This window comes from Mauremys mutica, chromosome 4 (assembly GCF_020497125.1).
Source record: "Mauremys mutica isolate MM-2020 ecotype Southern chromosome 4, ASM2049712v1, whole genome shotgun sequence".
Classification (NCBI taxonomy): Eukaryota; Metazoa; Chordata; order Testudines; family Geoemydidae; genus Mauremys; species Mauremys mutica.
In genome coordinates, this window is record NC_059075.1 from 107,623,843 (window position 1) to 107,647,252 (window position 23,410).

General features: G+C 42.0%; 1 protein-coding gene across 1 annotated transcript in view; it reads right to left on the bottom strand.

Moving 5' to 3' along the window:
- TSPAN32 (tetraspanin 32) overlaps positions 1 to 23,410 on the bottom strand; it is a 65,108-nt gene that overhangs the window by 4,468 nt on the left and 37,230 nt on the right. The window contains 3 exon segments of the mRNA XM_045012622.1: positions 2,583 to 2,666; positions 5,329 to 5,421; positions 6,903 to 7,004. Coding sequence (XP_044868557.1) covers positions 2,583 to 2,666; positions 5,329 to 5,421; positions 6,903 to 7,004 — 279 coding nt within the window.

The window sequence follows — 23,410 nt, forward strand, 5'->3', positions numbered from 1 at the left end:
TTTATAAAAGTTTGCCTTAATATGAAAGTGACTCTTTGAATGTATAGTTTGATTTTTGAACATTTATGAAGAGCTCATTGGTAGCTGGAAGATAGCAACACCTGCAGTAACTAAGACAGCCACCGTACACTTTTCTTTGCATCCTGCAATCATAATGGTAAAAATATTTTAGAAATAGAATGAGGCGCCTCCCACCATATTCTTCAAAACCAGTCCTAGTTGATAGCTGCCATTTCACAGCTATGAAATAAAAGCCACAACTTTATTTCAGTACAGTTGGAGTGAGATTTTTCCTATACCCAAACTGTGAAAAACATTACCCGAAATATTCCAAGATGTGACATTGTATAATGCATCTGGCATGTCTCATGCATAGTTCCATGGGAGGAGCTAATCTACACTGAGAATCAACATAACCATTGTAATATTAGTGCTAGAATTTTATATACCTATAATTCTATGCATCAGGAAATACCCTGGATGGAATTGTTATAAGTCAGAATGCTTAGCTGCTGTTCCTAACGGAATGATAAAAGTTTAAAAATAGAAATGCTGCACACTAACCTTTATGATTTGCAATTGTATGGTTATGTTTGTATTCTAATTGTCTGAAGTAGGCTTAGAAAACCCTTCTATCAGAATTCAGCAGGTCAGGCATCATCTGCTCCTGGGCCACAATTACATGTGCCATCTTCCTGCAATAGTATCAGAGCTCTACCCACTGCTGATATTCCATCCTCTGACACAGCAATTCAGAGGAGAATAGCTAAGACTAACATTTTGGGCAAATATTTATTCCATCATTATTAAAAGACAAACTGATATTCAATGCAGGAGTCAGCAGGCAGGTGTGATTCACTCTGGGGACTCTTGCAGCTCTCAGGCAGCATTCACAGAGTCCAGGCAACCCCTTGAGTGTATTACAACCATGTATTTAGGTCCGGGTCATCCACTCATGTATAGCAAGTTAGATATAACAACTCCGCATTGCACGGTGAGCCTGGGTAGATTTAAGGGTGATCGTGACAAGTCTGAAGCCCAACTATACGTACAGACCTGGTCAGAAAAATCTTGCTTCAATAACTGAAGTTCAACTGGAGAGTTATTAGAGCAGGTGAAACTTAATATTCTGTATATGGAACAGGTCTGAAGGCATGTTTTATTACAAGTGCAGGACCCTTGTGTATAGGTAATTAATGTATGTTGTGTCTGCCAAATGGTGACTAGACACTAAACATGCTTGTTCTATTAACAACATACTCCAACCACTGGCTAGATGCACCATGTCTCCATATCTGTAAGGCAGTGGGTTATCATCTCACCTGCCCATGCACCAACACCACTTGCCAGCCACAGGATTCCTGCCCCTTCTACAGGGCTTCAGTGTTTGTTATTCAAAAACAAAACACTGTTCAGCACACCAATCCTGTCTTTTCTCCTGACCTGGGGTCTTCTGCAGGGGCCACAGGATTACACTTCACAGAATGCCTGGGAGTCAAGACAAGTCTCTGGTTCCTTCTTCCTAGTCTGTTTCCCACAGGATTACACAGGCCATCTGCCAGAGAGTGTCATGAACTGGGTTCTGTCCTCAGCAGCAGCCTTTCTACTCCCTGCAGCTCTCCAGCTCAACTGAGCTAGTTGCAGGCTCACCTAATACCAGATGATCTTCAAGTTATCACCTGATACCTAGCCTCAGCTGAGAGGCATGCAGCTGACCTCCTGTGTATCACAGGCCTAGCTTCCACAACTTCTTCCTGCAGGAAGTTGCTGTCTTGCATATCTAACAGTAACATTACAGCTGGTTACAACTGCCAATTTTTTTTTTTGTAGGAAACTTAATTTTGGGAGGTTTATTTTTTAAAGACATTTCCCCTGATGAGTTTTCAATTTATTTTTTAACAAAAAATTTGCAGTAAAAAAATCGGTAAAAGTATCAGGGTTTGGGTAAAAGAAATCAAACTTACCAAAATAATTTTGGTTTTTCCTTCAAAACACTGGAAAATTTTGACCAAGATGAATATTTTCTGTGATAATGTTTCCTTTGGTTGAAAAGATATTTTTGGTCAAAAAAAGTGTTTGATGACAATATTTTGACCAGCTCTAAACACCACAAAGCAATGTTAGATCATGTGGTGGTTAGAACATGGCACAGCCTCAGCCACAGGACAAAATGCTTAGACTCATTGGGATGCTTGACAATGCTTGACAATGGGATTCAAGTTCTGAAGAAGCCAATTTCCAGACCTATTCCCCAAGCTCAGCACAGAACCTATGGCTGCCAGGAATTTAGCGAGCCTGTTCGAGCAGAGAACTGGCTGTGATTCCTCAGACTGACTGGCAGCCCTATTGGCATCTACCCCATGAGACTGGATAGCTCCTCCCTAAGTCTCTGTGGTGAATCACATCATCAAGGTTATTTCCTTTGCTACTGAACTTCATGCTGCTGGCTCATCACCACCAGATCCAAAAACCTGTCTCCTGCACGCATGCTTTTCAACGTGACCTGCCCTCTCAAGCCACTGAACTATCCCTCCCTCCGCTTGTTCAGAAAATTAGGGTGCCAAAGGAACAAAGATAGCTACCATGAAGCAGATTGTGATGATCAGTAGCGCAGAGACGAAGTCCATATGTTTTTTTAGGAAGTCTTGGATCTCTTGAAGGCAATCCTGAAATGACAGATATTATATGAAAGCACAGTGGCAGTTTGGGAGAGTTCACCTCTTTTATCCCTGCAGAGGCTTCCCCTTCTCTCTCTGCCTGACAGGGTTTAACATCATCATCATCTCCCTCACAGCAGAAGCAGCTTCCAAGCCCTGTCTTACAGACCCTGTATCATAGAGACAGCCTCTGTCTAAACAGGAATCAGAGTTAGGTTTGCTTTATCCTGCTTTCCTCCTCCTCAACCAGCAGAGAGCTGCAGCAATAGTGCAAATCCTCCTTCTTGACGTTACCTGTCACTGTATGCAACCTGAATTCTGGCACCAGTGCAATGCTGCAGATTGTGTTATACTTTGAGACATGGAACCTTGGCTTGGTAGTGAATGGGGTCTATGTCTCCTGGTTCTGTTGCCCTACTGTGCTCTCCATAGCCATAGCAGTATATCTGCCATTGCGGTGATATTTTTGGAATCGCACCAGGTAAAATATATTTCAAGATTTCTGGGGAGAGAGTGTGTGTGTATAAAGGGGAGAAAGAAAAAGGAAGATGGAATGAAGGCATGTGAAATGCACAATAATGTTTGTTGAAGGTCTTCTGACATGCTGTGGTTTAAGTCTGCAATGCGATGCTAGTAAAGGGCTTGATCCTGCAAGATGCTGAGCACTCTGGCTGGAACTAGCAAAAGCACTTAAGCTAGTCCTTTGTTCATATGCTTAAAATTGTCTCGCTGAAGTCTGTGTGTGAGTGAGTGAGAGAGACACACTATTCATATGCTTAAGGTTAAGCACTTACTTAAATGCTTTGCTTGATCAGGCCAGAGTACTCAGATCCTTGAAGAACTGAACCCAAAGATAAAATGAGCAGCAGCTGCTAGGACACAAGATCACTTCCTCCATTCCCATAAATTCTACAGAATGCATCACTGCAGTTTATCCCCCTTTACTATCAGCAGGAGGGAATTCAAAGCATAAATAGCTATGTAAGCACCCTGCTCCTGCAGCACCACACAACAGCGACATTTCTTCCCCTCACTTCTTTTCCTACAGCCGTTTTATTATCAGTTGCAGCCTGTTTCGTAAGTTACACTTCAGAATTCAGTTTTCAGAAGGCAGATATAATCAGAAAGGTTGCTATCCCATGGTACCCTGTATCATCATGCATTTGTCCCATGTCCTGAAAATTGATCAGCAGGATAATTAAAAAGTTCTGAATTTATACACTATGTGTTAGGACATTGCATTAATACATGATGTCTTTGCATAACCATAGCAACACAATCATTTTGACTCCTAGGACAAATTTACATATTAAGATGGCAACTTTAATTAGCACTACTGGTCAAACAGAACAAAATTACACAGTCCAGGCAAATCCTACTGAGAAAAATCCAAGTTACAGTCTCATGGCAGCGATCATCTGGTATTGGTTCTGTTTATTTGCTTCCTCAAAAAAAAACACTGAAGAGCTTACTGAAAAGTGGTTTATGCCCTTGAATGGAAAAAAAAACCAAACAGATTTCTGGGTTCCTAGAAGCTAGGTATTTCCCAGTGAATTCTTAGTAATTCTCTAATACCCTGGAAAAGGGCAGTATGTATAATTTACATATGAAAATCTGCATGTTCAGCTTGTTGCTATCCGCAAGCAAAGTACCTCTCTCACAATTCATAATTTAACTGCAAATAGAGATGTCTGACTGGATTGATAGACATCTGACATCACACAGAAGCATGACATCATATGTCCACTGCAAGATCAGAGGACAAGAAAAGAAGCTTCTGAGAAATGACAAATTGAAGAGATCAGGCATTTTCAAGGCTCTCTAGGGCTGCAAGCATTAAACCGGGCGAAGGAACAGCTACAGAATTGTATCTGTGGCTCAGGGAACTACGGATCCACTGCAGTTTCTTCTAGCTGCTGTTTTCAGTTAGCAAGACACCAGTTTGCATTTCTAATTAAAAAAAAATCAGTGCCTTTCTTCTAATGGATACAACTGAGGAGGTGTCTTTTGGCAGCCAGTAAGTAGGAGTAGGCGTGATGGCAAGGGACATGGGCGGTAATCCTTCCTCATTTTATCCCTCAAAAGGTCACCATTTCTCTCATCCCACCTGAAGTGTCCCTTCAATAGTAGGGAAAAATGCAAGTGAAAATATGGCTCAGAAAGTTCCAAATAGACATGGTCAATGGCGCAATGAAAATGGAGGCAGCTGGTGAGAGCGAGGGGGAACTAGCTTTGAGCTGGGAGCCTGGAGCCCAGGTGAGATGGAAGAAGGTCTTGTCAGTAGCTCCATGGAAAGAGTTTGGGAATAATGATTATTCTGCTGCTGCACTGGCCCAAAGGGCTATTGGTTGCTGTTTAGAGAAAAGACTCAAGTTAATGGTCTGTTGATGTAGATGCCAGTCAATCCAGTTATCCAGAAGTAAGGAAACAACACGGGAGCTGCAGCAGTTGTAGGGCTGGATTGGGATTGAAAATGCTGACCAAGGTAAAGAGAGAGGCCCTAATTCACTGCTTCTCTGCACCACATGTAGTCATTTAGGTCTTGTCTACTTTGGGACAAAAGATGCTCCCCCCCCTCAAGTTAGGTCAGTTGAGCTAGTTTAACTAGCAGCTAAAAAGCTAATGGGTCATCCTTGACATCTGACAAATAGCTCCTCGATTATTCCCTCACCTCTCTGGCTGTGCCCATATGTTCTGATGGGCATGTCTCATTTTCAATGCCTCCCGTTTCTCCAAAGGGTGACTGCTTTCCACAGCACAGAAACTGAAACAGAAGAAACAAAAACTACACCACTGCCTGGGTTCCTCTTCTCTTACCAACCTTCTCTCTGGCAGACTGCTGCAGGATGAGTTGAATCCAGGGGAGATAAACATTTTTCTCCGTCTTCCTTACTCTGGGCCAGGATTTCATGACCCCCTGGCTGCAGAGGGCAAGTAGTATTATAAATAAATATATCATTATAGTAGTTAAAAACAGAGATTAAAACGTCTTAAGGCCTGATCCATACCCCACTGAAACCTGTGGGAGTCTTTACGTTGACTACTGTCAGCTTTGTATTAGGCCCTAGCTTGTCTGTTCACAGAGCCATAGGTTAATCCGCCACTCCCTCTGCTGAGAAATCAGGACAGAAAATACAGAGCTAGAGGGAGGAGTCCAGAAACAAATAAGCAGTGTTGACCTTCCCCTTTAGTCCCACAGCATGACATTAGATCACTATCCGAACAGACCTTGCTGTGCAAGGGTATGGCATTTCCTTTACTCAGCTGTCTATAGAGGACTCCTGTGTTTCTCTCCACAGGAAACACTCTCTCTGCCACTGTTATCTCATCTTGCACACACTAAGTGAAGCAATCCCTAGGCTCAGTGCAGTCACATTAATCTACCTACTGCATCACAGAATTGGGACGATAGCTCTCCTTTATACCTACACGCTGCACTGCAAGGTCAGGATTCCTCAGAGCTGTGCAACTTGCTTTGTCACGTTAGCAGCTTAAAACTTTGGGGGAAAAAAATCCACCAAAAAAAACCCAAACAAAAACAAACAAACAAACAAACAAAAAAAAACAGACATTGTTTGGTCCTGATGCTTCCACAGTGGGAAATTTACCTTCAGCTGGCCATATTGTTGAAGTTGTGCCTGCAAATCACATTCACATTATGGAGCACCCCCAGGCTACTGATTCTGGGATGGAAACAACAACAACAACAACAACATTGTGGGAGGGCTCTTATCTTTCAGGGATATGGGCTACTATGCAGCCACCATTAAGGAACCAGCATGGAATGGCAAAAGGACTACATGGTTTGTGGTGTGAATGCTCTCTCAGGGAGGTGAGATTACCTCTTGGTATTTGGGTGAATGTGATGCTCAGAAACCCAGGTCTCCTCACTGAGAACTGTGGGGGGGGAGGTCATCACTGCACGATAGGTTGGAAAAATCTTAATATTTGTAGTATATCATTATCTATAGTCCTATGAAACACCTACTAATCCTTTCGTCCTGCTGCTAATTCAGCCAGCCAAACCTGGCAATGCCAAGCTCAGAAAAGCAATAGCAGTAGTGGACACAGAAGAACTGAGCAGGAGCTCTGTGACCTAAGGAAGAAAAAAAAACACTATGGTGTTTCGGAAGTCCAGACAACAGAAGAATATAGGCTTCATCCAAAGCTAACTGAAGCCAAGGTAAAGACACCCTGGAGCAAGATCTCCTGAGCCTGGATACACCAAGACTGGAAGCAACTTACTGTTTCATGGATGGTAGCTAGTTCCTGCCTCCTGAAGCTGGACAAGTTCCTCCTCACTTCCTCGTACACAGAATCATACACATCCATCATGGCATCTTCTACCTACAAAAAAAAGACATGTCCAGGATAGGGGGCTGACCAGACAAGTCACACTCCATTTTGCTAGGCACTGTAGAAACACAGGAACTCCCCCAGGCAAAGTGGGTTAGCAAATAAAGCCAGCCAGCCAGAGGGCTATCTCAGATTTATTAATGAAACTCACATATAGACAAGAGGAATTTGAACTGCATTTCTTGTTTTACCAGGAATGGATCATTCCTACAATTCTAGGGAGGACATTTTTTGAACACCATCCATGGAATAGACTGCAGCTGTTTCTGGAATTAGTTCTAAGATGTAAATATTCACTATAATATATGGCACATTACCTGTTCAGTTTCCATTACAATTAATTTTAGTTACATGACTAACATGGGTATTGTACTGAATATTTAATTCCTACATTCCCTTCTATGTGACACCATTAAACCATATGAACAAAGGCCTTTTTGTTTTTATACACCAATATTTTTATACTTGAAGTATTTACCTAGCTCTACTACAAGTCTTTTGACAAAATTATTTCCCAAAACATTTTGAAAAATGTTCACAATTTTTGACCAGCTCTAAGGTGTTTTGTTTGAGTAAAACAGCGTAACTTACTACCATGTAATCCAGAGAAGGATGGTCCAGTGGTTAAGGAATGTCCCTTCTTTACTCTGACAGACTTTTTGTATGACCTTGGACAAGTTCCTTAGGGCTAAATCCATACAAGAATGCAATGCCTAACTCCTAGGTACCCTTCCATCCAGTGGAATTCACAGCCTCTAATTGCCTTCTGCAGCATGAGGATAATAGCACTTCCCCAACTCACAGGGGTGTTTTGAGAATAAATATATTAATGATGGTGAGATACTAAAACACTGATAATGGGTGCCATATAAGTACCTTAGGTAGATAGTTATGCCAGTATAACACAAAACTAACAATTCTAAATCAATGGACTTTCACTGGTGTAAAACTAGAGTAATGCAGTGGTGAATCAGGCCCTAAATATTCACTGAAAATATGAAATCTCAGCTTCAGAAATCTCAACCAACCTTTGTTCAGCTTTCAAAAGAAAAAAAAAATCTCAATTGCCCTTGGTTCTAGCAGGGAGCTGGTAAAATTCTATTTCTTTCTTTTATGTTCTCTTTTTCTTCCAGTATTGATCTGAATGAGTCTGAGACCAAAGCTTAGCACTTAGAACAGAAAATTAATCAGTAACACAGACAGCAAGGGGAAGGGGAAGGAACAAGTGCAGTTGCAAACCCATCTCTCAGCAAGGTTTTGCATCAAGTCTTAAGGGTTCTGCTTAGAAAGTTACCTAGAAAAAGACAGTGTGTATTATTCTTTGCAGCTCAGAGATGAAACAGGGATCATTAGACAGTGTTAGCCAGCCATTACTGTCGCATTATTCCTCTTTGCATGGCTGTTCCAACTGCAAAGTCTCTGCCAGGGGCTTATAACTAAGGAGGAGGTAGGAGAAGCAAAGATGACTTCATTTTGGCCCTAATTCATAGCAAGTATGGATTTCAGGTTTTAGGCAAGTATCAAATAGGGAATAGATATGAAGGAAGTTTGAGACATCTTTTTATTGTTATGGGGCTTTTTAAGGAAATTGTTAATTTTGTAGCAATGGCTTCATAGACCTTTGAAAGCAAGAAGTGGTAAGTGTGAGAATTTCATGTGAGCACCACTACAGAATTCAGGGAGTTGCAGAGGGAATAGCTGGCAATTTGTAGTCCAGTTGGTTAATCATTGGTTCTAATCCACAGAATACCTCTAACCTCCTTGGGGTGATGGGGCTTTACTGTTACACACAACATAATTAACATAACAGGTGTGATTAGAGAGAGACCCAGCAATGCACTAATAAAGGGTCTGATGAAGATACAAAACTGCCAAATGCAGTAAAACAAGCTGCTCCCAGGAAATTAAAAATTGCCACCTGCACCATGTGACACACATTCTGTCTGCCTGTCAAAGACAGGCAGTCCCACCACAGTCCTGCTCTTCCTAAGTAAACGATAGATTAGTCCCAGACATGCTACTGTGGAAAGACTAGATTTCAAACAGTGAGCGTAAAGGAAGAGATGGCCAACTGGCAGCCTGACACAAGACAGTAATTAGTGGCTATATAGACTATCCTTTACCTGGCCTACCCTCTACTACGGACGTCTAGAGCTAGTCCAAACATTTTGTCTACATTCCCCAAATTTAGTGGTCTTTCAACAAAACAAATCCTCGTGAAAAGGTTCCTATTTTGTTGAAAAAAAAAAATCAGACATTTTAAAACAAAAATCCTGGAAAAAAAACTTCCATTCATTTCCTGACCCACTCCATTAATGTCTTACACTTCTGGACAAGCCAAAGAAGTGAATGAGAGGAGAAGGAAGAGCCATATAAACCAATTGCTTCTCATGCCATGAAGCATGTTAACTTTTTCTGAACTTTCCCTACCCAAGTGTTAGATGCAGATATAGAACTGGTCTGGGACTAAGACGACCTCTATGAACTATATTTTTGGGACAGAAAATGTATTTAACTATATTTGCATAGTCTTGTGTAGGTTTATGGTGCTGTATATGTAATTTGTATTCTATACAATAATCATGCTATTTAATATTTATTTATAGTTTAGTAAGGTAAGTATTTAATAACTTAGACCAAGATTTTTTTTTTTTAAAAGGAGCCTCAAGTGAGACTTTTAAGAGTGGGATTTTCAAAAGGACTTAAGCACTCAACACCCACTGAAAGTCAACTTTAGGTTCCTACATTTTGAAAATCTTAGCTTAAGGGTCCTGGAAAGATCCTCTCTATGTTACTGACCAGGGAACTTCTGAAGAATCCAGAAGTGTTAATATTAAGATCTAGTAAATACTTGAAGATACTTTGGGAAATTTAGTTAGTTCTGAGGTTTCCAGTTTGGGTGGATGTAGTCAATCATTGCCTCATCCAAAACCCATTAAAGTCCAATGGAAAAACTCAAATTATTTTTGGATCAGGTTCTAAAGCTGCTAGTTGTTTACCTTAGTGATGTGTCAGTGTATCCTGAACCATCAGTGAGACGAGAATGCATCAACTGATGCTTAGATTGCACGGATCATTAAAGAACTCCCTAAACCTCTACGCACCTCCGGTGACAATGGAACAATCTGTGATCAGACCATAGTTATTTTCCAAAAGAGTGGCATTATGCAGGCAGCTCAACAGTCACATTGGCTGAATATTCATATACATTCTGTACTGGTGATGAACTTTACCCCTACAGTCCTTTTTGGAATGTCATGCACTCATGCCACATGTGAACAATCCTAGCATAGAATCTCAAGGTTGGAAGGGACTTCAGGAAGTCATCTAGTCCAACCCCCTGCTCAAAGCAGGAGCAATCCCCAGACAGATTTTTACCATAGTTCCCTTAATGCCCCCCTCAAAGATTGAACTCACAACCTTGTGTTTAGCAGGCCAATGCTCAAACCACTGAGCTATCCCTCTCCCTCCCTGAATAAATGCAGCAGTCCAAATGTTCACAGCTGTTTGTTGCTGAACACATTGTACAGCTGCTGCCATGTTGGCTGGTACATGATGGTCACAGTTGCATAGAGAGCAGATTCATTCTTCCTCTAAAGCACCATGTCATGGTGTGTATCGGAAGCACTATATAAACACCAACAAAAAGGAGCTATGTTAGGGTAGGAGACTGTTTAGTTACAGACTACACCAATACTGGACCTGGGAAAATGAATCACTTGACACCTTGCTTCTTTAGCTGGAAAATTTGTTTGCAATTGGTTGTGCAGTTGAGCTTTGAAAAATATTAGTCCTGCGTTGCTGTTCCTATCCAGCTCAAAATGCGGTGCAAACTCTTAGAAGAAGTGAAGAGGGGAAGTTTCACATCTAAAGGAAGATGTAGTGTAAGAACAAAAATAAAAAATAAAATGCAATTCAAAGAAAATGTGAGATTGAGACACCACATTGAAATTCTGTACCCACGGATGTCAATGAGAGTTTTACTGATATAAATGGAGCCAGAGTTTCACCCCTGGATTTTTTTCAAGCAAGGGGCAATGGATACTGCAGAACTAGTCTACTTAATTTCCATTACGCTGTTCTCTCTTGATCCCTGAATCCCGGGTAGTGGCACAGTTGCAATGGAGGGCAGTAATTGGTCCATTACATTACCTCAAACTTAATGATTAGCCTCCTTGGGTTTCCCACTCCAGGTGCTGAGAAGTCAAGGCAGTCACTCACAGTTCAGCAAACAGGATGCCTTTTAGTGTCCTGTTTGAGTGGTTATGTTCAGATTGTTAGTAATGTGCTGTAAGAAAACCACAGATGTGCTAAGCACCTTGACAGACTGGAGCTACCACAAAATGGATTGAGCAATTTGGACAAGAGGTCCCTGGGATGGATTTGTATCTGCCTTTATTCTAAAGGCTTCAAAAAAAGCACACACATCAGCATAAGTGGGGTCAGGTCACTTTCTAGATTGCTCACTGCAAAGAGGTTCATGTTACTGAGACTTTCTGCAGTCAGACTGCTCTATAAACATTGCAAACCATGCGTGTGCTATTGTTGGAGCAGAATTTCTGAAAGAAGCTCTGATTCAGATTGAGACGTTCCCTCCTGATCACTGCTGATGAAACAGGTTTAGACTAAAGAAAATCTCCAGTTTGAATGCTTTGGAGTGTAACAGTTTTATTAAGTTCTCCAAGCACACTGAAGTACAGAGTTTCAGTTCTAAGATGGAGCCAGAGAAACTACTCCTCTTCTTGTTTCCAGTTGTATTCCTGGATGAAACACCTCTAATTAGAGCCTGCTTAGACATGTCAGCAGATTGGGAGATTACTACATCCTTATTACCTTCTCCAAGTCAGAAATTGCACCTTCCCAGTGTTAAGTTAGTTATAAAGGAGGATTTTATCTTTAGGTACATTTGGAATATATGTATTAGACAACACTGTCTACCTTCTTGGTTTACCCACCCCAATCATGCCCAAGATTGTCAAGGGAAACTGCCTCTGAACATCAGTGTTTAGGCAACCTAAGCAAGTCAACTGAAGGCTTATTGGAAAGTTAATGTGTTTAGAATAGCACCAAGAATGGTTGTAGCCATCAATTTAGCTAAAGCATTCAGCAAAGATTGTTTAGTAAATAACCTGTTAATAAAACTTCCTGTAACTGTCCTCAAAATTCCAGGTTTGCTATCAGCTGAATAACCATTTTTTTGAAAAAGATGATTTTGCACTTATTTCTATTTCATCTGAAAAGTCCTGCCAAGGCAGAGTTATGGAAGCATTCTGCTACAAAGTGGTTATTTTTTGGGGGGTCTTTGATATGTCACAACTGAGATCATTCATAGCAGCCTCAACAGATATGCGCATTCCAAGCTCATAGTTGTCTTTAGCATGTTTTTTTTAACCTGTAGGTGTATCTGTTTGACTGCATTTTCAAGTCATAAATGGAAAACAACTCTATTCCTTCATAATCTGAGTAAGTGAAACATTTACAGTTTCATTTGGCTCAATCTTTTATTATTATTATTTTTAAGGTGTAAAGCCATGTGAGTTCATGACACTTTAGAATTCAGGAAACATTAAAAAAAGCAAATTCCTTGCTCTGTGGCACTTATGATCTAATTACAGTAGATTGAAAACATAACAGAACCTGGTGGGAAGGATGGTAGAGAATTTAAACAGGAGTTAGTGAAGACAGAATGAAACAATGGGAGCACTGTAATCCTGCACTGATTCTCTTTCACGCTGATAAACTCGGATAGCCAGAAATGACAGAAATTACTATTGTCATGCATGATAAGCCAGGATGAGAATCTAGGATAATGGATCTTAATCATTCAAGCAGAGCCCTCATTAATAGCGAGGCCATCTGCTTGAAAGACCACCAATGTTTCTGACAGTGCTTAAAAGAAGGAAGTAGACAAAGACCCTTTTGCGATTTCCAGAACTTTGGAGCTACTTGAGGCCCTCACAAAAATCATAGCTTCAAGCTCATTGGAAAGTCCCTGCTTCACCTCTGTGAGCAGACTTGTTTATAAATTACAGCAGCAGTACAGTTAAACAAAAGTTTCCTTGTTTATGCACTGCAGATAACAGGCCAGAATCTCATGTAACTGGCCAGCAAAGAATTGCCCCAGTGGAGGGGATTTCTCTCTGGCATGAATAGAGCTGGCTCCTCTACCCCTCCAGAGGATATGTCAGAGCACAGAGGTGGGGCCAGAGGTCTGGTAGACAGGGGTGGCTCTAGACATTTCGCCGCCCCAAGCAGGGTGGCATGCTGCGGGAGGCGCTCTGCCAGTCGCTGGTCCCGCAGCTCCGGTGGACCTCCCGTGCCTGCGGAGGGTCCGCTGGTCCTGCGGCTCCACCGAAGCCACGCTGGAACCAGCGGACCCTCTGCAGGCACGTCTGCAGGAGGTCCACCGGAGCCGTGGGACCAGCGGACCCTCCACAGGGATGCCTGCGGGAGGTCCACCGGAGCCGCTTGCCGCTCTCCCGGCGACTGGCAGAGCGCCCCCCGCGGCATGCCGTCCCATGCACGCGCTTGGCATGCTGGGGTCTGGAGCCGCCCCTGCTGGTAGAGTTCAGTTACTGCGTCTGAGGACTGGCATAGTGTAAGTTAAAGCAGCCTGGGGGATCAGGGAGCCTTAACTGATCGACCCCAGCCAAAATCTGCGAGGAAGCTCACTCTTTGGAAGGTTTTATGTTTATTCAGTCCTAGGTTTTTGTACACAGTATCACTAGTGTACTTCATTTTCAACTCTGGAAGCACAACAGGAATTTTTTATACATGGGGTCTTGAGAATTACCACATTGTTAATCTATGTATATATCTAGGCATCTAGATTGGGCTATCAGTATTGAAAATGTTGGTTGAAGGGCTTGATCTGGCGCCCATTCAAGTCAATGGGAAAAAACCTCCTATTGGACTTCTAATGCCCTGTCCACTCAGGACATCAGTGGAGGACTGTAGAAAAGAAATAAGGGTGCTCTAGTTAAGGAATTGTTCTCTTTTTTCCAGGCTCTTGTGCACACATGTATAGCAGGCAAGAAAAGATCCTCCAAAAGCTGGGGTTGGGAGGGTGAGAAGAAAGCAGGGAAGGCAAGGGATGGGGAGCACAAAGCGAGGAGAGACAAGAAGCAGGGAGCGGGAAGGCAGAATGGTGTGGGAGAGAAACGTAGGAAGAAGAGACAGTGAGATGGAAGTGGACAATAAGAGGAGTTGCTAGGGCAGAAGCAAGGAATTGGAAAGCGCAGCTGAGGAAGGAGGAAAAGAATTGATCTAAAAAGCCTGATTCAAAGCCCATTGAAGTCACTGGAAAGACTCCTACTGACTTCAGTGGGCCACAGATCAGGCTCCTGGTTGCTTTTAAAGAACTCACTCCTCTCCCATTGGTGTGAATAGGTTCTTGCTTTAGGAGTTTTGAATGTCTTGGTGCAGTTTTCTATTCTATTAATACCCTGTCAATTCCTCCTGTTAGCTCTCCTCAATGGCAGTCAATAGCAGCAGCAGCAATCTGGTCAGCGCCACAATCCAAAATGGCTTTAAGGCCCCGTGTGAGAGGCTGCAGAAGTCAGTAAGGTGTCATTTTACCCAGGTTGCTCTGCAGTCACTGGAGCCAGCTGATAGGAAGATGAGAGGACCCACTGGTTCCATTATCAAAAACAAATGAAAAACCATTAAATAATTTAAAAAACCCACCTGTTGGCACATGCCACCACTAATGGGACCACACAGGGGGAACAGGCTAGATGGCGTTCGATCTCCAACCATTGTTTTGGGACTGTCACAGAGGCATCCCATTAAAGAAGGCCCTCAGCTCGCCTTCTTACTCCTATCTCTCTTTCTTGTAACTATACATTGCTTTTTCCAAGAGGTTCCTGCACAAATTATTGAACCTTCTGCAGGAAAATAAGCAGCATCCAATTTAACTGTTCACCTTTTTGCCCTCCCTGCCATTTCCGCTGTAGTTTCTCCACATCCCCTCTTTCCAAAAAAAATGCACACTGCCCCACTGGAACAACCTCGCTGTCCTAAGTGCGTGAGCAGATGCCAACCTCCATGATATCGTTACCCGCATCACTTTCCAGCTGAGAGATACAGCTCCATTTTCTGTATGGTGCTGTTCAAGAACACCTTGGAATTAAACATGTAGCAAATCACACATGGCTTCTACTCTCACATACTCCTCTGCCTTCCACTGAGGGAAGAGAGACTGTGCATAGCACAAGGTTTTCAACAGTTATTGAACATATCCTCTCCCCACCTTTTATGCCTACTAGATGGCAGTGACATAACCATGGGTGTGGCTAAAATATACAGTACTAGGCAGCAGGGAGATGAAAGGTGCATTATATTTCAGGCCCAATCTTGTAATGCTTATCATGCAGGACGATTCCAGAACCCTACCCAAAGTCCCAGTGGCTTCTGTGGAGCTCTGTGTGTGTCTGTCCATGTGGAATAGTTTGCAGATCAAGACTTTAGGTGGCAAACTCTTCAGGGAAGGGACCTGACTTTGAGAAACAACCAGCATGCCTCTGGGTGCTAGGATATAAAGTTTAAAAAACAAAACAAAAACAAACCAAACACATTTCAAATGAACGAGAGGTTCCATCCAAGGAACAGCTGGTCAAGGCTAGTCAACTGGATTCCAAACCACAGAAATTTAGGGGTTGCCAGATTGGACCAATGGTCTATCTAGTCAAGTATCATGTCTCCTACAGTGGCCAATGCCACATGCTTTGGAGGAAGGGGCAAGAAACTGAAGTGGCAATTATGGAATAACTTGCTCACAGGCAAAATTTCTTCCTAACCCGCTCAGGATTTAGAATGTGCCCTGAAGAATGAAGGATATGATCTCTGCCAAACATTTAAAAAGATCCTAACATATTTAACTGTGAAGTCACCTTATAGCGGACCCTACTTGGCTTTGTAATGGTCTCTCTTGACACTCTTGTGGCTGGGAATGAGAAGCTGCTGTGATGGGGACAGGGACAAAGCATGAAGTGCTCTGTCAGTCACTGGCCAGCAGAACATTTTGGCTGACATAAATTAGAGAAGCTGCAGGGCTGCTCTGATTTAAGTTAGGGTCTGATTTGGACAACTAGCTGTGCCAGACATAATGGTGGCACAGATGAGGATTGAGACCAAATTTTTTAGCATGGTGATTGAGTGTATAACTAGGAGTAAGGGGTGAAATTAAACAAAAGATAATTTAGGCTAAATATCAGTAAAAAACCCCTTCCTAACAAGGAAGAGTGCTGTATATTTTCCAATGGCAAGTAGTGGGAGCTTTATCGCTTACGGCATTTCAAATCTGACTGGAGAAATCACTATTTTATTTCTATAGAGAGAATAATCCAGAGTTCTTGGGGTTTACATGACCCATTAAGTCTCTATTTCCAGTATCTTGATTTTATGAACCCTGAACTCCTAAACTCAAACTGACTCTGATGTTGGGTCCTGACTCAAGTCCCAGAATCAACCTTAACATTGGAACTCCAAGACTTCAGGCTAAAGTTAACACCCTCTGACCATCCCACCCAATCCTACAACTCTGTACTCTGCCCACCAGACCCATTGAGTCCTGTAGCTTGGACCTGTGACCTCTCAACCTTGAATCATGAACCTTCTATAATGTTGTCCCTGAATTCTTTCCAGCCCTTAAGGCTACCCCACTCAACATTTCATCCCGGACATTTGTTGTCATCTCTGAGAAAAGCCAGACAAAAACCTTTGTTTCACAGAGCCAAGAACCAGGAACCATCACCCATGGATCCTGAACTGCTAACCTCTGAAGTCCTAAACCTCAAAGACTTTCAAATACTTACTGCTTTTTCCACAAAAATCCCTAGACCCTCCTGTAAAGTGACAATGTAGCAGTAAAAGAAACAGAATAGGCCTCTTCTTCATTTAAAACAAGTCTTTCCTGGAGCCTAACTGGTTGAAACAAGAGAAAAATCCTCTTTTCAAACATGAATAAGTCTCTTTACAGGGATCATCACTCTAAGAAGTGGATGGGTTGTTGGATACCAAAAAGTTCCATTGAAGCCAATAATAAAGTTGAAACAGAAGGAAAAACGTTTGAAGATTGAGTAGTGGAAGAACGTGCTTCAGCCACAAGCTTCAGACGCAGCTTGAGCTGTTCAAAAAACTGCTAAATAAAAAATAAATGAATACACACCTTTTTTGAATATTTAATCAACATTCTGATTTTTACCCCCTCCCCCCAAAATTTAAATGAATATTTTCAACAACAAAAAATTTACAAAAATCTCACCAGTTATAGAGCTGGTTGAAACAAAGTCTAGTAACATTTTTGCAAAAATAAAATTGAAGTTTTTCAAAAATTTCAATGAAATTCTCTGGAAAAAAAACATTCAGCCCACATTTGAAATAGTTGAGAAAGAGGTAATGCCCCAAAATATTTGAATGCAAAAATCCAGTGTAGTGACACAGAAGATATAGATGATGCCCAGGAATGCAGCAGAGACAGGCACTATCGTTCTCAAAAATATAGTATTGCATTCTACACTCTGATGGGAGATTCAACCTTCATAGTAGCCGGACCAAGAGTATAAAATCCCTGCCAGAAGGAATCAGAGCAAACCCAAATCTTGCTACTTTCAGAGCTAAATGTAAAACCCACATCTTGATGAACATAAGGGAATATGCTTAACTTTGAGAATATGCGTAAGTGCTGTCCTGAATGAGACTGTTTTCCTGATCTGAGCCTTTAAATGGAAATTATAAGAGTTCACACATAATTCAAAGCTACTTCCTTCAAGCATGCATTCCTTCAAGGAACAGTATTTTGTGCATGCAAGTCTGGATTTTACACTTTTGATTCACCTGTTGTTGCATCTTCCTTTGAAAATTTGATCTTTACACTTGGAATTGTGACTAAAACAAAGCTAATTTCAATCCAATATGAACTGATGAGGGATCCAATGGTTTTGCTCTTTTCTAATTAGAGAATTTTTGACCAAAAGCCCCAAATTTAGGACATTATTTGCAAAGTTTATATATCATTGTTAATTTTGCCTTTGCTCTCACATTCAAAATGCCAGGATTTTGCAGTCCTAAAGCTGCAGTCTTAAATATGCCACCCTGCTCAGTAACAAAGTAATCAGCTGCTGCTCTATTATGAGATGCCTTTAATTGAATTCTGCCCTTTAGAAAAGCTGAGTGATCCCCCGGGGCTACAAAGGAGGTTGCAGTAGGCAGAAGGAGTTGGGAAGTGGATGGCAGGCTGACAGATTAAGAGATGGCTGTTAGCTGATTGCAATATTCCTGAGGACAGACATCAAAGTGGCTTATACATCTTCTAAATGGAGGGGAGGACAATCTTACATTATCGGCTATAAGTCCTGGAGTGTAAAAGGTTTGACTTCTCTTGTCATCATGCAGTGAAAAGGAAGACCACAGGCATTTGCATGCAGATTCCTGTGAAAAATCTTGTGTGTACTGCATCCACCGCTCTATAAAAGCTAACCTATTAATTTATCCCCTGTGCACAATACAGTACAGAATGAAGTGGTCTAATCTTTACACCCACCTGAAGACACTTGGGAAAATTATTACTTATGAAAACACTTAGCAATTTATTAAATACAGGTCTTGATTTAAACAATGAAAGGAGTTTGCCACATAAAGAGAGGGGGTTCATATTCAAGCAACACACTGATCCAAGGATAACCAGGAGACATGTTAAAATAGGCCTTTGGGACTCAGAAGATTTTGATCACAGTCCCCTGAAAGTGTGGGATGATGCAAGTGTTAATATTAATCTCAGCTTCCATTTAATGAAAGCCAAGTCCAGCTCTTCTCCTGCAGAGAGCACCTTTAAATTATACACTGATTGATTGTGGCAGGAGCTGGTCATGGAAGAATCTGTAGAAAAGTATTGGCTACTCATGGCACACGCTGCAGTCACTCAGGGCCAAACTACAAGAGTTGCTAAATCCCTGGCAGAAATTCCTTAATTATTCCATGAATGATTTAATACTTGGGCTTCTGCAGATTATATTGCATGGCCAATAGGAATTCCCTCCTAGCTACCAGCTAGCTCCTAACTGTCAGTGTGGCCTCTGGCCACAAGAAGTCACATCTCAGTGAGGAGCTAGTTCAGATGCTGGCACAGTGGAGGCAGGTGAGGGCATTTGGGGGGTGAGGGGGATGCAGAAAGAGAATACTGCCTTCCCTACCATCAGGTCTCCTGTGGTGAGAGAGAGAGGCAGTAACATAGGCAGAAAAACAAAGGAAGGAAGGACTTCTCCCAGCAACAGTGGGTTCTCTCAGGAGGTGGGAGTTAGAAGAAAGGTTAACCTCACAAAGGGAGGAGGATGAGCACACACAGCAAGAGCTGGCCTTTGGTGGGGAAGAAACAGGAACCTAGAGTGGAGAGAATGGAAAAATGGGAGGAAAGAAGGCACAGAGAAACTAAGATGGGAGAGCAAGAGGTGGGTGAAAAGGAGCTAATGGGGAAGAGACAAAGAATGAGAGGAAAGATGCTGCTTTTCTAAAAAAAAAAAAAAGAAAGAAGAGAACAGATGACAGGAGGAGGGAAAGTAGGAAGAGAAAATAATCTGGAGAGGGAGAAGATGAAAATAAAAAAACAAGGGGGGGGGGAAACAAGCGACAAAAACAACTTTTAAATTGGAAAACTCTTTGTTCCCCTATGTTATATTGTAATTCCCTGGCACACATCCCCACCTCCCTCCCTGCCTAGCCTTGAGAGAAAGAATGGGATGGTTATTCTGAGTGCTTGTTATGTTAATATCGTTAACTACTCTAGATTCTGTGATGAAACAGGCAAAGGGAAAGTCCTACCGTTTACCAGATGCCTGCCCAAACCTCGAAAGCGTCTCTCTCTCAGGGCACCTAGCAACATGAAAGCCACCCCCACAAGGCAAGTAGCTACCAGCGCTGGGAGCTGCAAGTTTCAATGCTGTAAAATGGCAGTGTAGGCAATGCACTAGTACTCCCAGCGCTGGTGCACTGTCTACACTGCCCCTTTACAGCGCTGAAACTTGCAGTGCTCACGGGGTGTAGACAAGGCCTCACCCACAGAAGTTAGTCTAATAAAAGATATTACTTCACCCACCTTGTCTCACCAGATCTGATAACACATGGGGGTCTTAGAGTCAACAGGAGAATTGTGTACTGGAAAAGAACATCAGATGCTGGCCACTATGCAGGCAGAGACCTTGGTATGAACAGCTGGACTTCCCTTCTACGGTCAGCTTTTATGATGGTTTCCAGTTCCTTCCTTACTACCACCATTTTAACCTAAAACCAGTCAGGTAAGTTTAGGGGTGTGGGTCAAAAATCTCATGCTGCTGGCTCTCCCCAAAAGCCTTACATCCAACTCTGGAACTGTGTAAGTGACTAGAAAAGTGTAATGAGCAAACACAGTGTGATGTGAGGTCTTCACAGTCACTGGAAACCAGCACAGACATAGCAAGTCACCTCTGAACTTCCAGGCTTTCAAGTGACGATACAGGGTAGTGAGTTTTGAAAAAGCTGGAAATTATTAAGCCGACTTCCCAAGAACACAGTATCAGCATTGAATAGCCAGCGTCAACAGAAGTGTAATAATATGCATGTACACAAATACAGCCCCCCCTTCTACAGACAGTACCATGGAAACACATTCAATACCTACAGACAGCACTTATATGCTATTTAGTTTAGGCCTCCATTTTCAGATGTGGCTAGGGATTTTGGATGCCTCTGTTTTTGAGAGTCTAATCTGAGATATCGTAGAAAAGCCTGATTTTCAGAAAGTGCTGAACACCTGCCCTCTGTAAATCAGGCCCCTTTAAGGTGTCTCATGCTGGACAACCAATCATTTTGGGGAAACCAAAATCACTCATGACATTTGAAAAGGATTAGGGTTTAATTTTTACAGGCATTTCTATGGTGCTCAGCACCATGGTACAATTTCTGACCAGCTCACTCACATTAACGAATTAAGCCTCAATGCCCTAGTGTGATAGGAAAAATATTGTCACAAATACTCAAATATCTACACACATACTTCCCTCTAGGCTCACCCCCACATACGGACCTACTTACATATGCATACACACAGAATACATACCCAGGTAGGTACAGTAAGGTAGGCATAGATCAGCACTGTCTAATACAAGTCAAAAATAGGTTATAACAGACTTAATGTGGTTCTACTATATACATGGTTTTCATGCTCTAATTCAAAGTGCTTACTGATAATGAATTACAGGCTAGCAGAGAAGTGCTTGTATAAGCCAAAATAGCAACCATTATGCACTCAGTGACGAGGAGTACTTGTGGCACCTTAGAGACTAACCAATTTATTTGGGCATAAGCTCTCATTGGCTAAAACCCTCTTTATCAGATCCATGGAGTGGAAAATACAGTAGGAAGATATATGTACACAGTACATGAAAAGCTGGGAGTTGCGTTACCAAGTGGGGGGTTAGTTCTAATAAGACAATTCAATTAAAGTGGAAGTGGGCTATTATCAACAGGAGGGGGAAAAAATTCACTTTTGCAGTAGTAATCAGGGTGGCCTTCCTACTCACACCTTCTTGTCAACTGTTTGAAATGGGCCACCCTGATTACCACTACAAAAGTGATTTTTCCTCCTGTTGAGAATAGCCCACTTCCATTTTAATTGAATTGTCTCATTAGAACTGAACCCCCACTTGGTAAGGTAACTCCCAGCTTTTTATGTACTGTGTACATATATCTTCCTACTATATTTTCCACTCCATGCATCTGATGAAGAGGGTTTTAGCCAATGAAAGCTTATGCCCAAATAAATGTTACTCTAAGGTGCCACAAGTACTCCTTGTTGTTTTTACTCACACAGACTAACACGGCCATCACTCTGAAACCTGTCATTATGCACTCAGTAATAGCCCATACTCAGCTATATCAGAACCTGTCACTGAAAGTCAAAATATTAGGCAAGACAGCAGGGCTGTCTCTTGCTTTTTCTGAACAATGCCATGCAATTTTTCAGCTTCCATCTGGACAGCCACCAGAAACAAGCAAGGGAGATTTTTAAATGTAATGTCTTGTTATTGATTTATGTCACGGTAAAACACCTCGAAGCCCCAATCAGGGCCTCCATTTTGCTAATGTTATACATACAGCCCCTTCCCCCCACTGAAAGGAGAATTATCTGAAGAAAAGCTGGAGACTGAAATACGCAGACAAAATATTATTGACTTAACATGGAAGGGACCAAAAAATTTTCTCATCTAAATTCTAGGATAACGCCCATTCTACAATTGAGTATTGAAGTGTCTGATGCGGCGACAATAAGGTCCTGGAAAGTCCAATTGAACAATTTCCCTAGGTTCCGGAATCGATCTTTCCTAAGTGTCAGTATGTACTGCATCAAATAGCTGGTAAATGTACATCAAGCAAAGGATTTATGAATGACACTGGGGCAGCAAACAAGGGGTTAACTCCAGTTTCACTTTTCCTTTCCCTTGCAACAGGTATGCAGGGGGAACAGCTGTAAGATGAGCTGCTAGAGAAGAATGGGGAGAGTGCCTAGGAGAATTATTTGCAACAGGTGCTCTGTGAGCCCTGGGTTGGGAAGGCTTTGTTTAGTTTGTTTTATGCCCATGCTCATCTTCACTTGCTTTTTGATCTATGGTCATTAAAATCTGCTCTTGCTGCAAAAATCCTTCCTCACTACAGCAGTTTTATTTTCACTGACTCATCCTACCAAATGACAGGGCCAAAACTTCCCCAGCTCATGTGAAGGGTTTTTAAGTTCCTGCCAACAGCGGTAAAAAGATCAAGAAATGACACTGACATTTCTCTTGCCTATTTCTGTACCAGAGGTCCCAAGACAAACCCAGATTTTGGTGATTAATGAGGACCTGTAACTAGACCACTCCTGTTTAATAAACACCATCCTTGTAAGCCAGGCTCTCTCCCGCTTCTATAAAGGGGAAGCTTTACAAACAGGGTTCAATTGGTAAACAAAAAGGGTTAATGTTAGTAGTTAGCACACAGGTGATAGCACCCACATAAACAGAGCAGTTACTGGGAATACACCTGGTATGACAGTAACTTGTTTTCTGAAAAGCAGATTCAATCCCTTGTTTTCCGGAACCAGGCTTTCCTAATGTAGCTGAAAACTATGAAATAACTTCACTCTTATGGTGCATCCGACAAAGTGGGTATTCACCCACGAAAGCTCATGCTCCAAAACGTCTGTTAGTCTATAAGGTGCCACAAAACTCTTTGCTACTCTTATGGTGGGAGCCAAAGCTGTCCAATTAAAGGAACACGCACACAAAAATCATCATTACTAATTTTCCTGGTACTAGATTCCTTCACTGTATTGTATTTGTCAGTGATATGCATGCAGCAGCTTCTCCCCTCTTCTATCATTAAATGCTCAG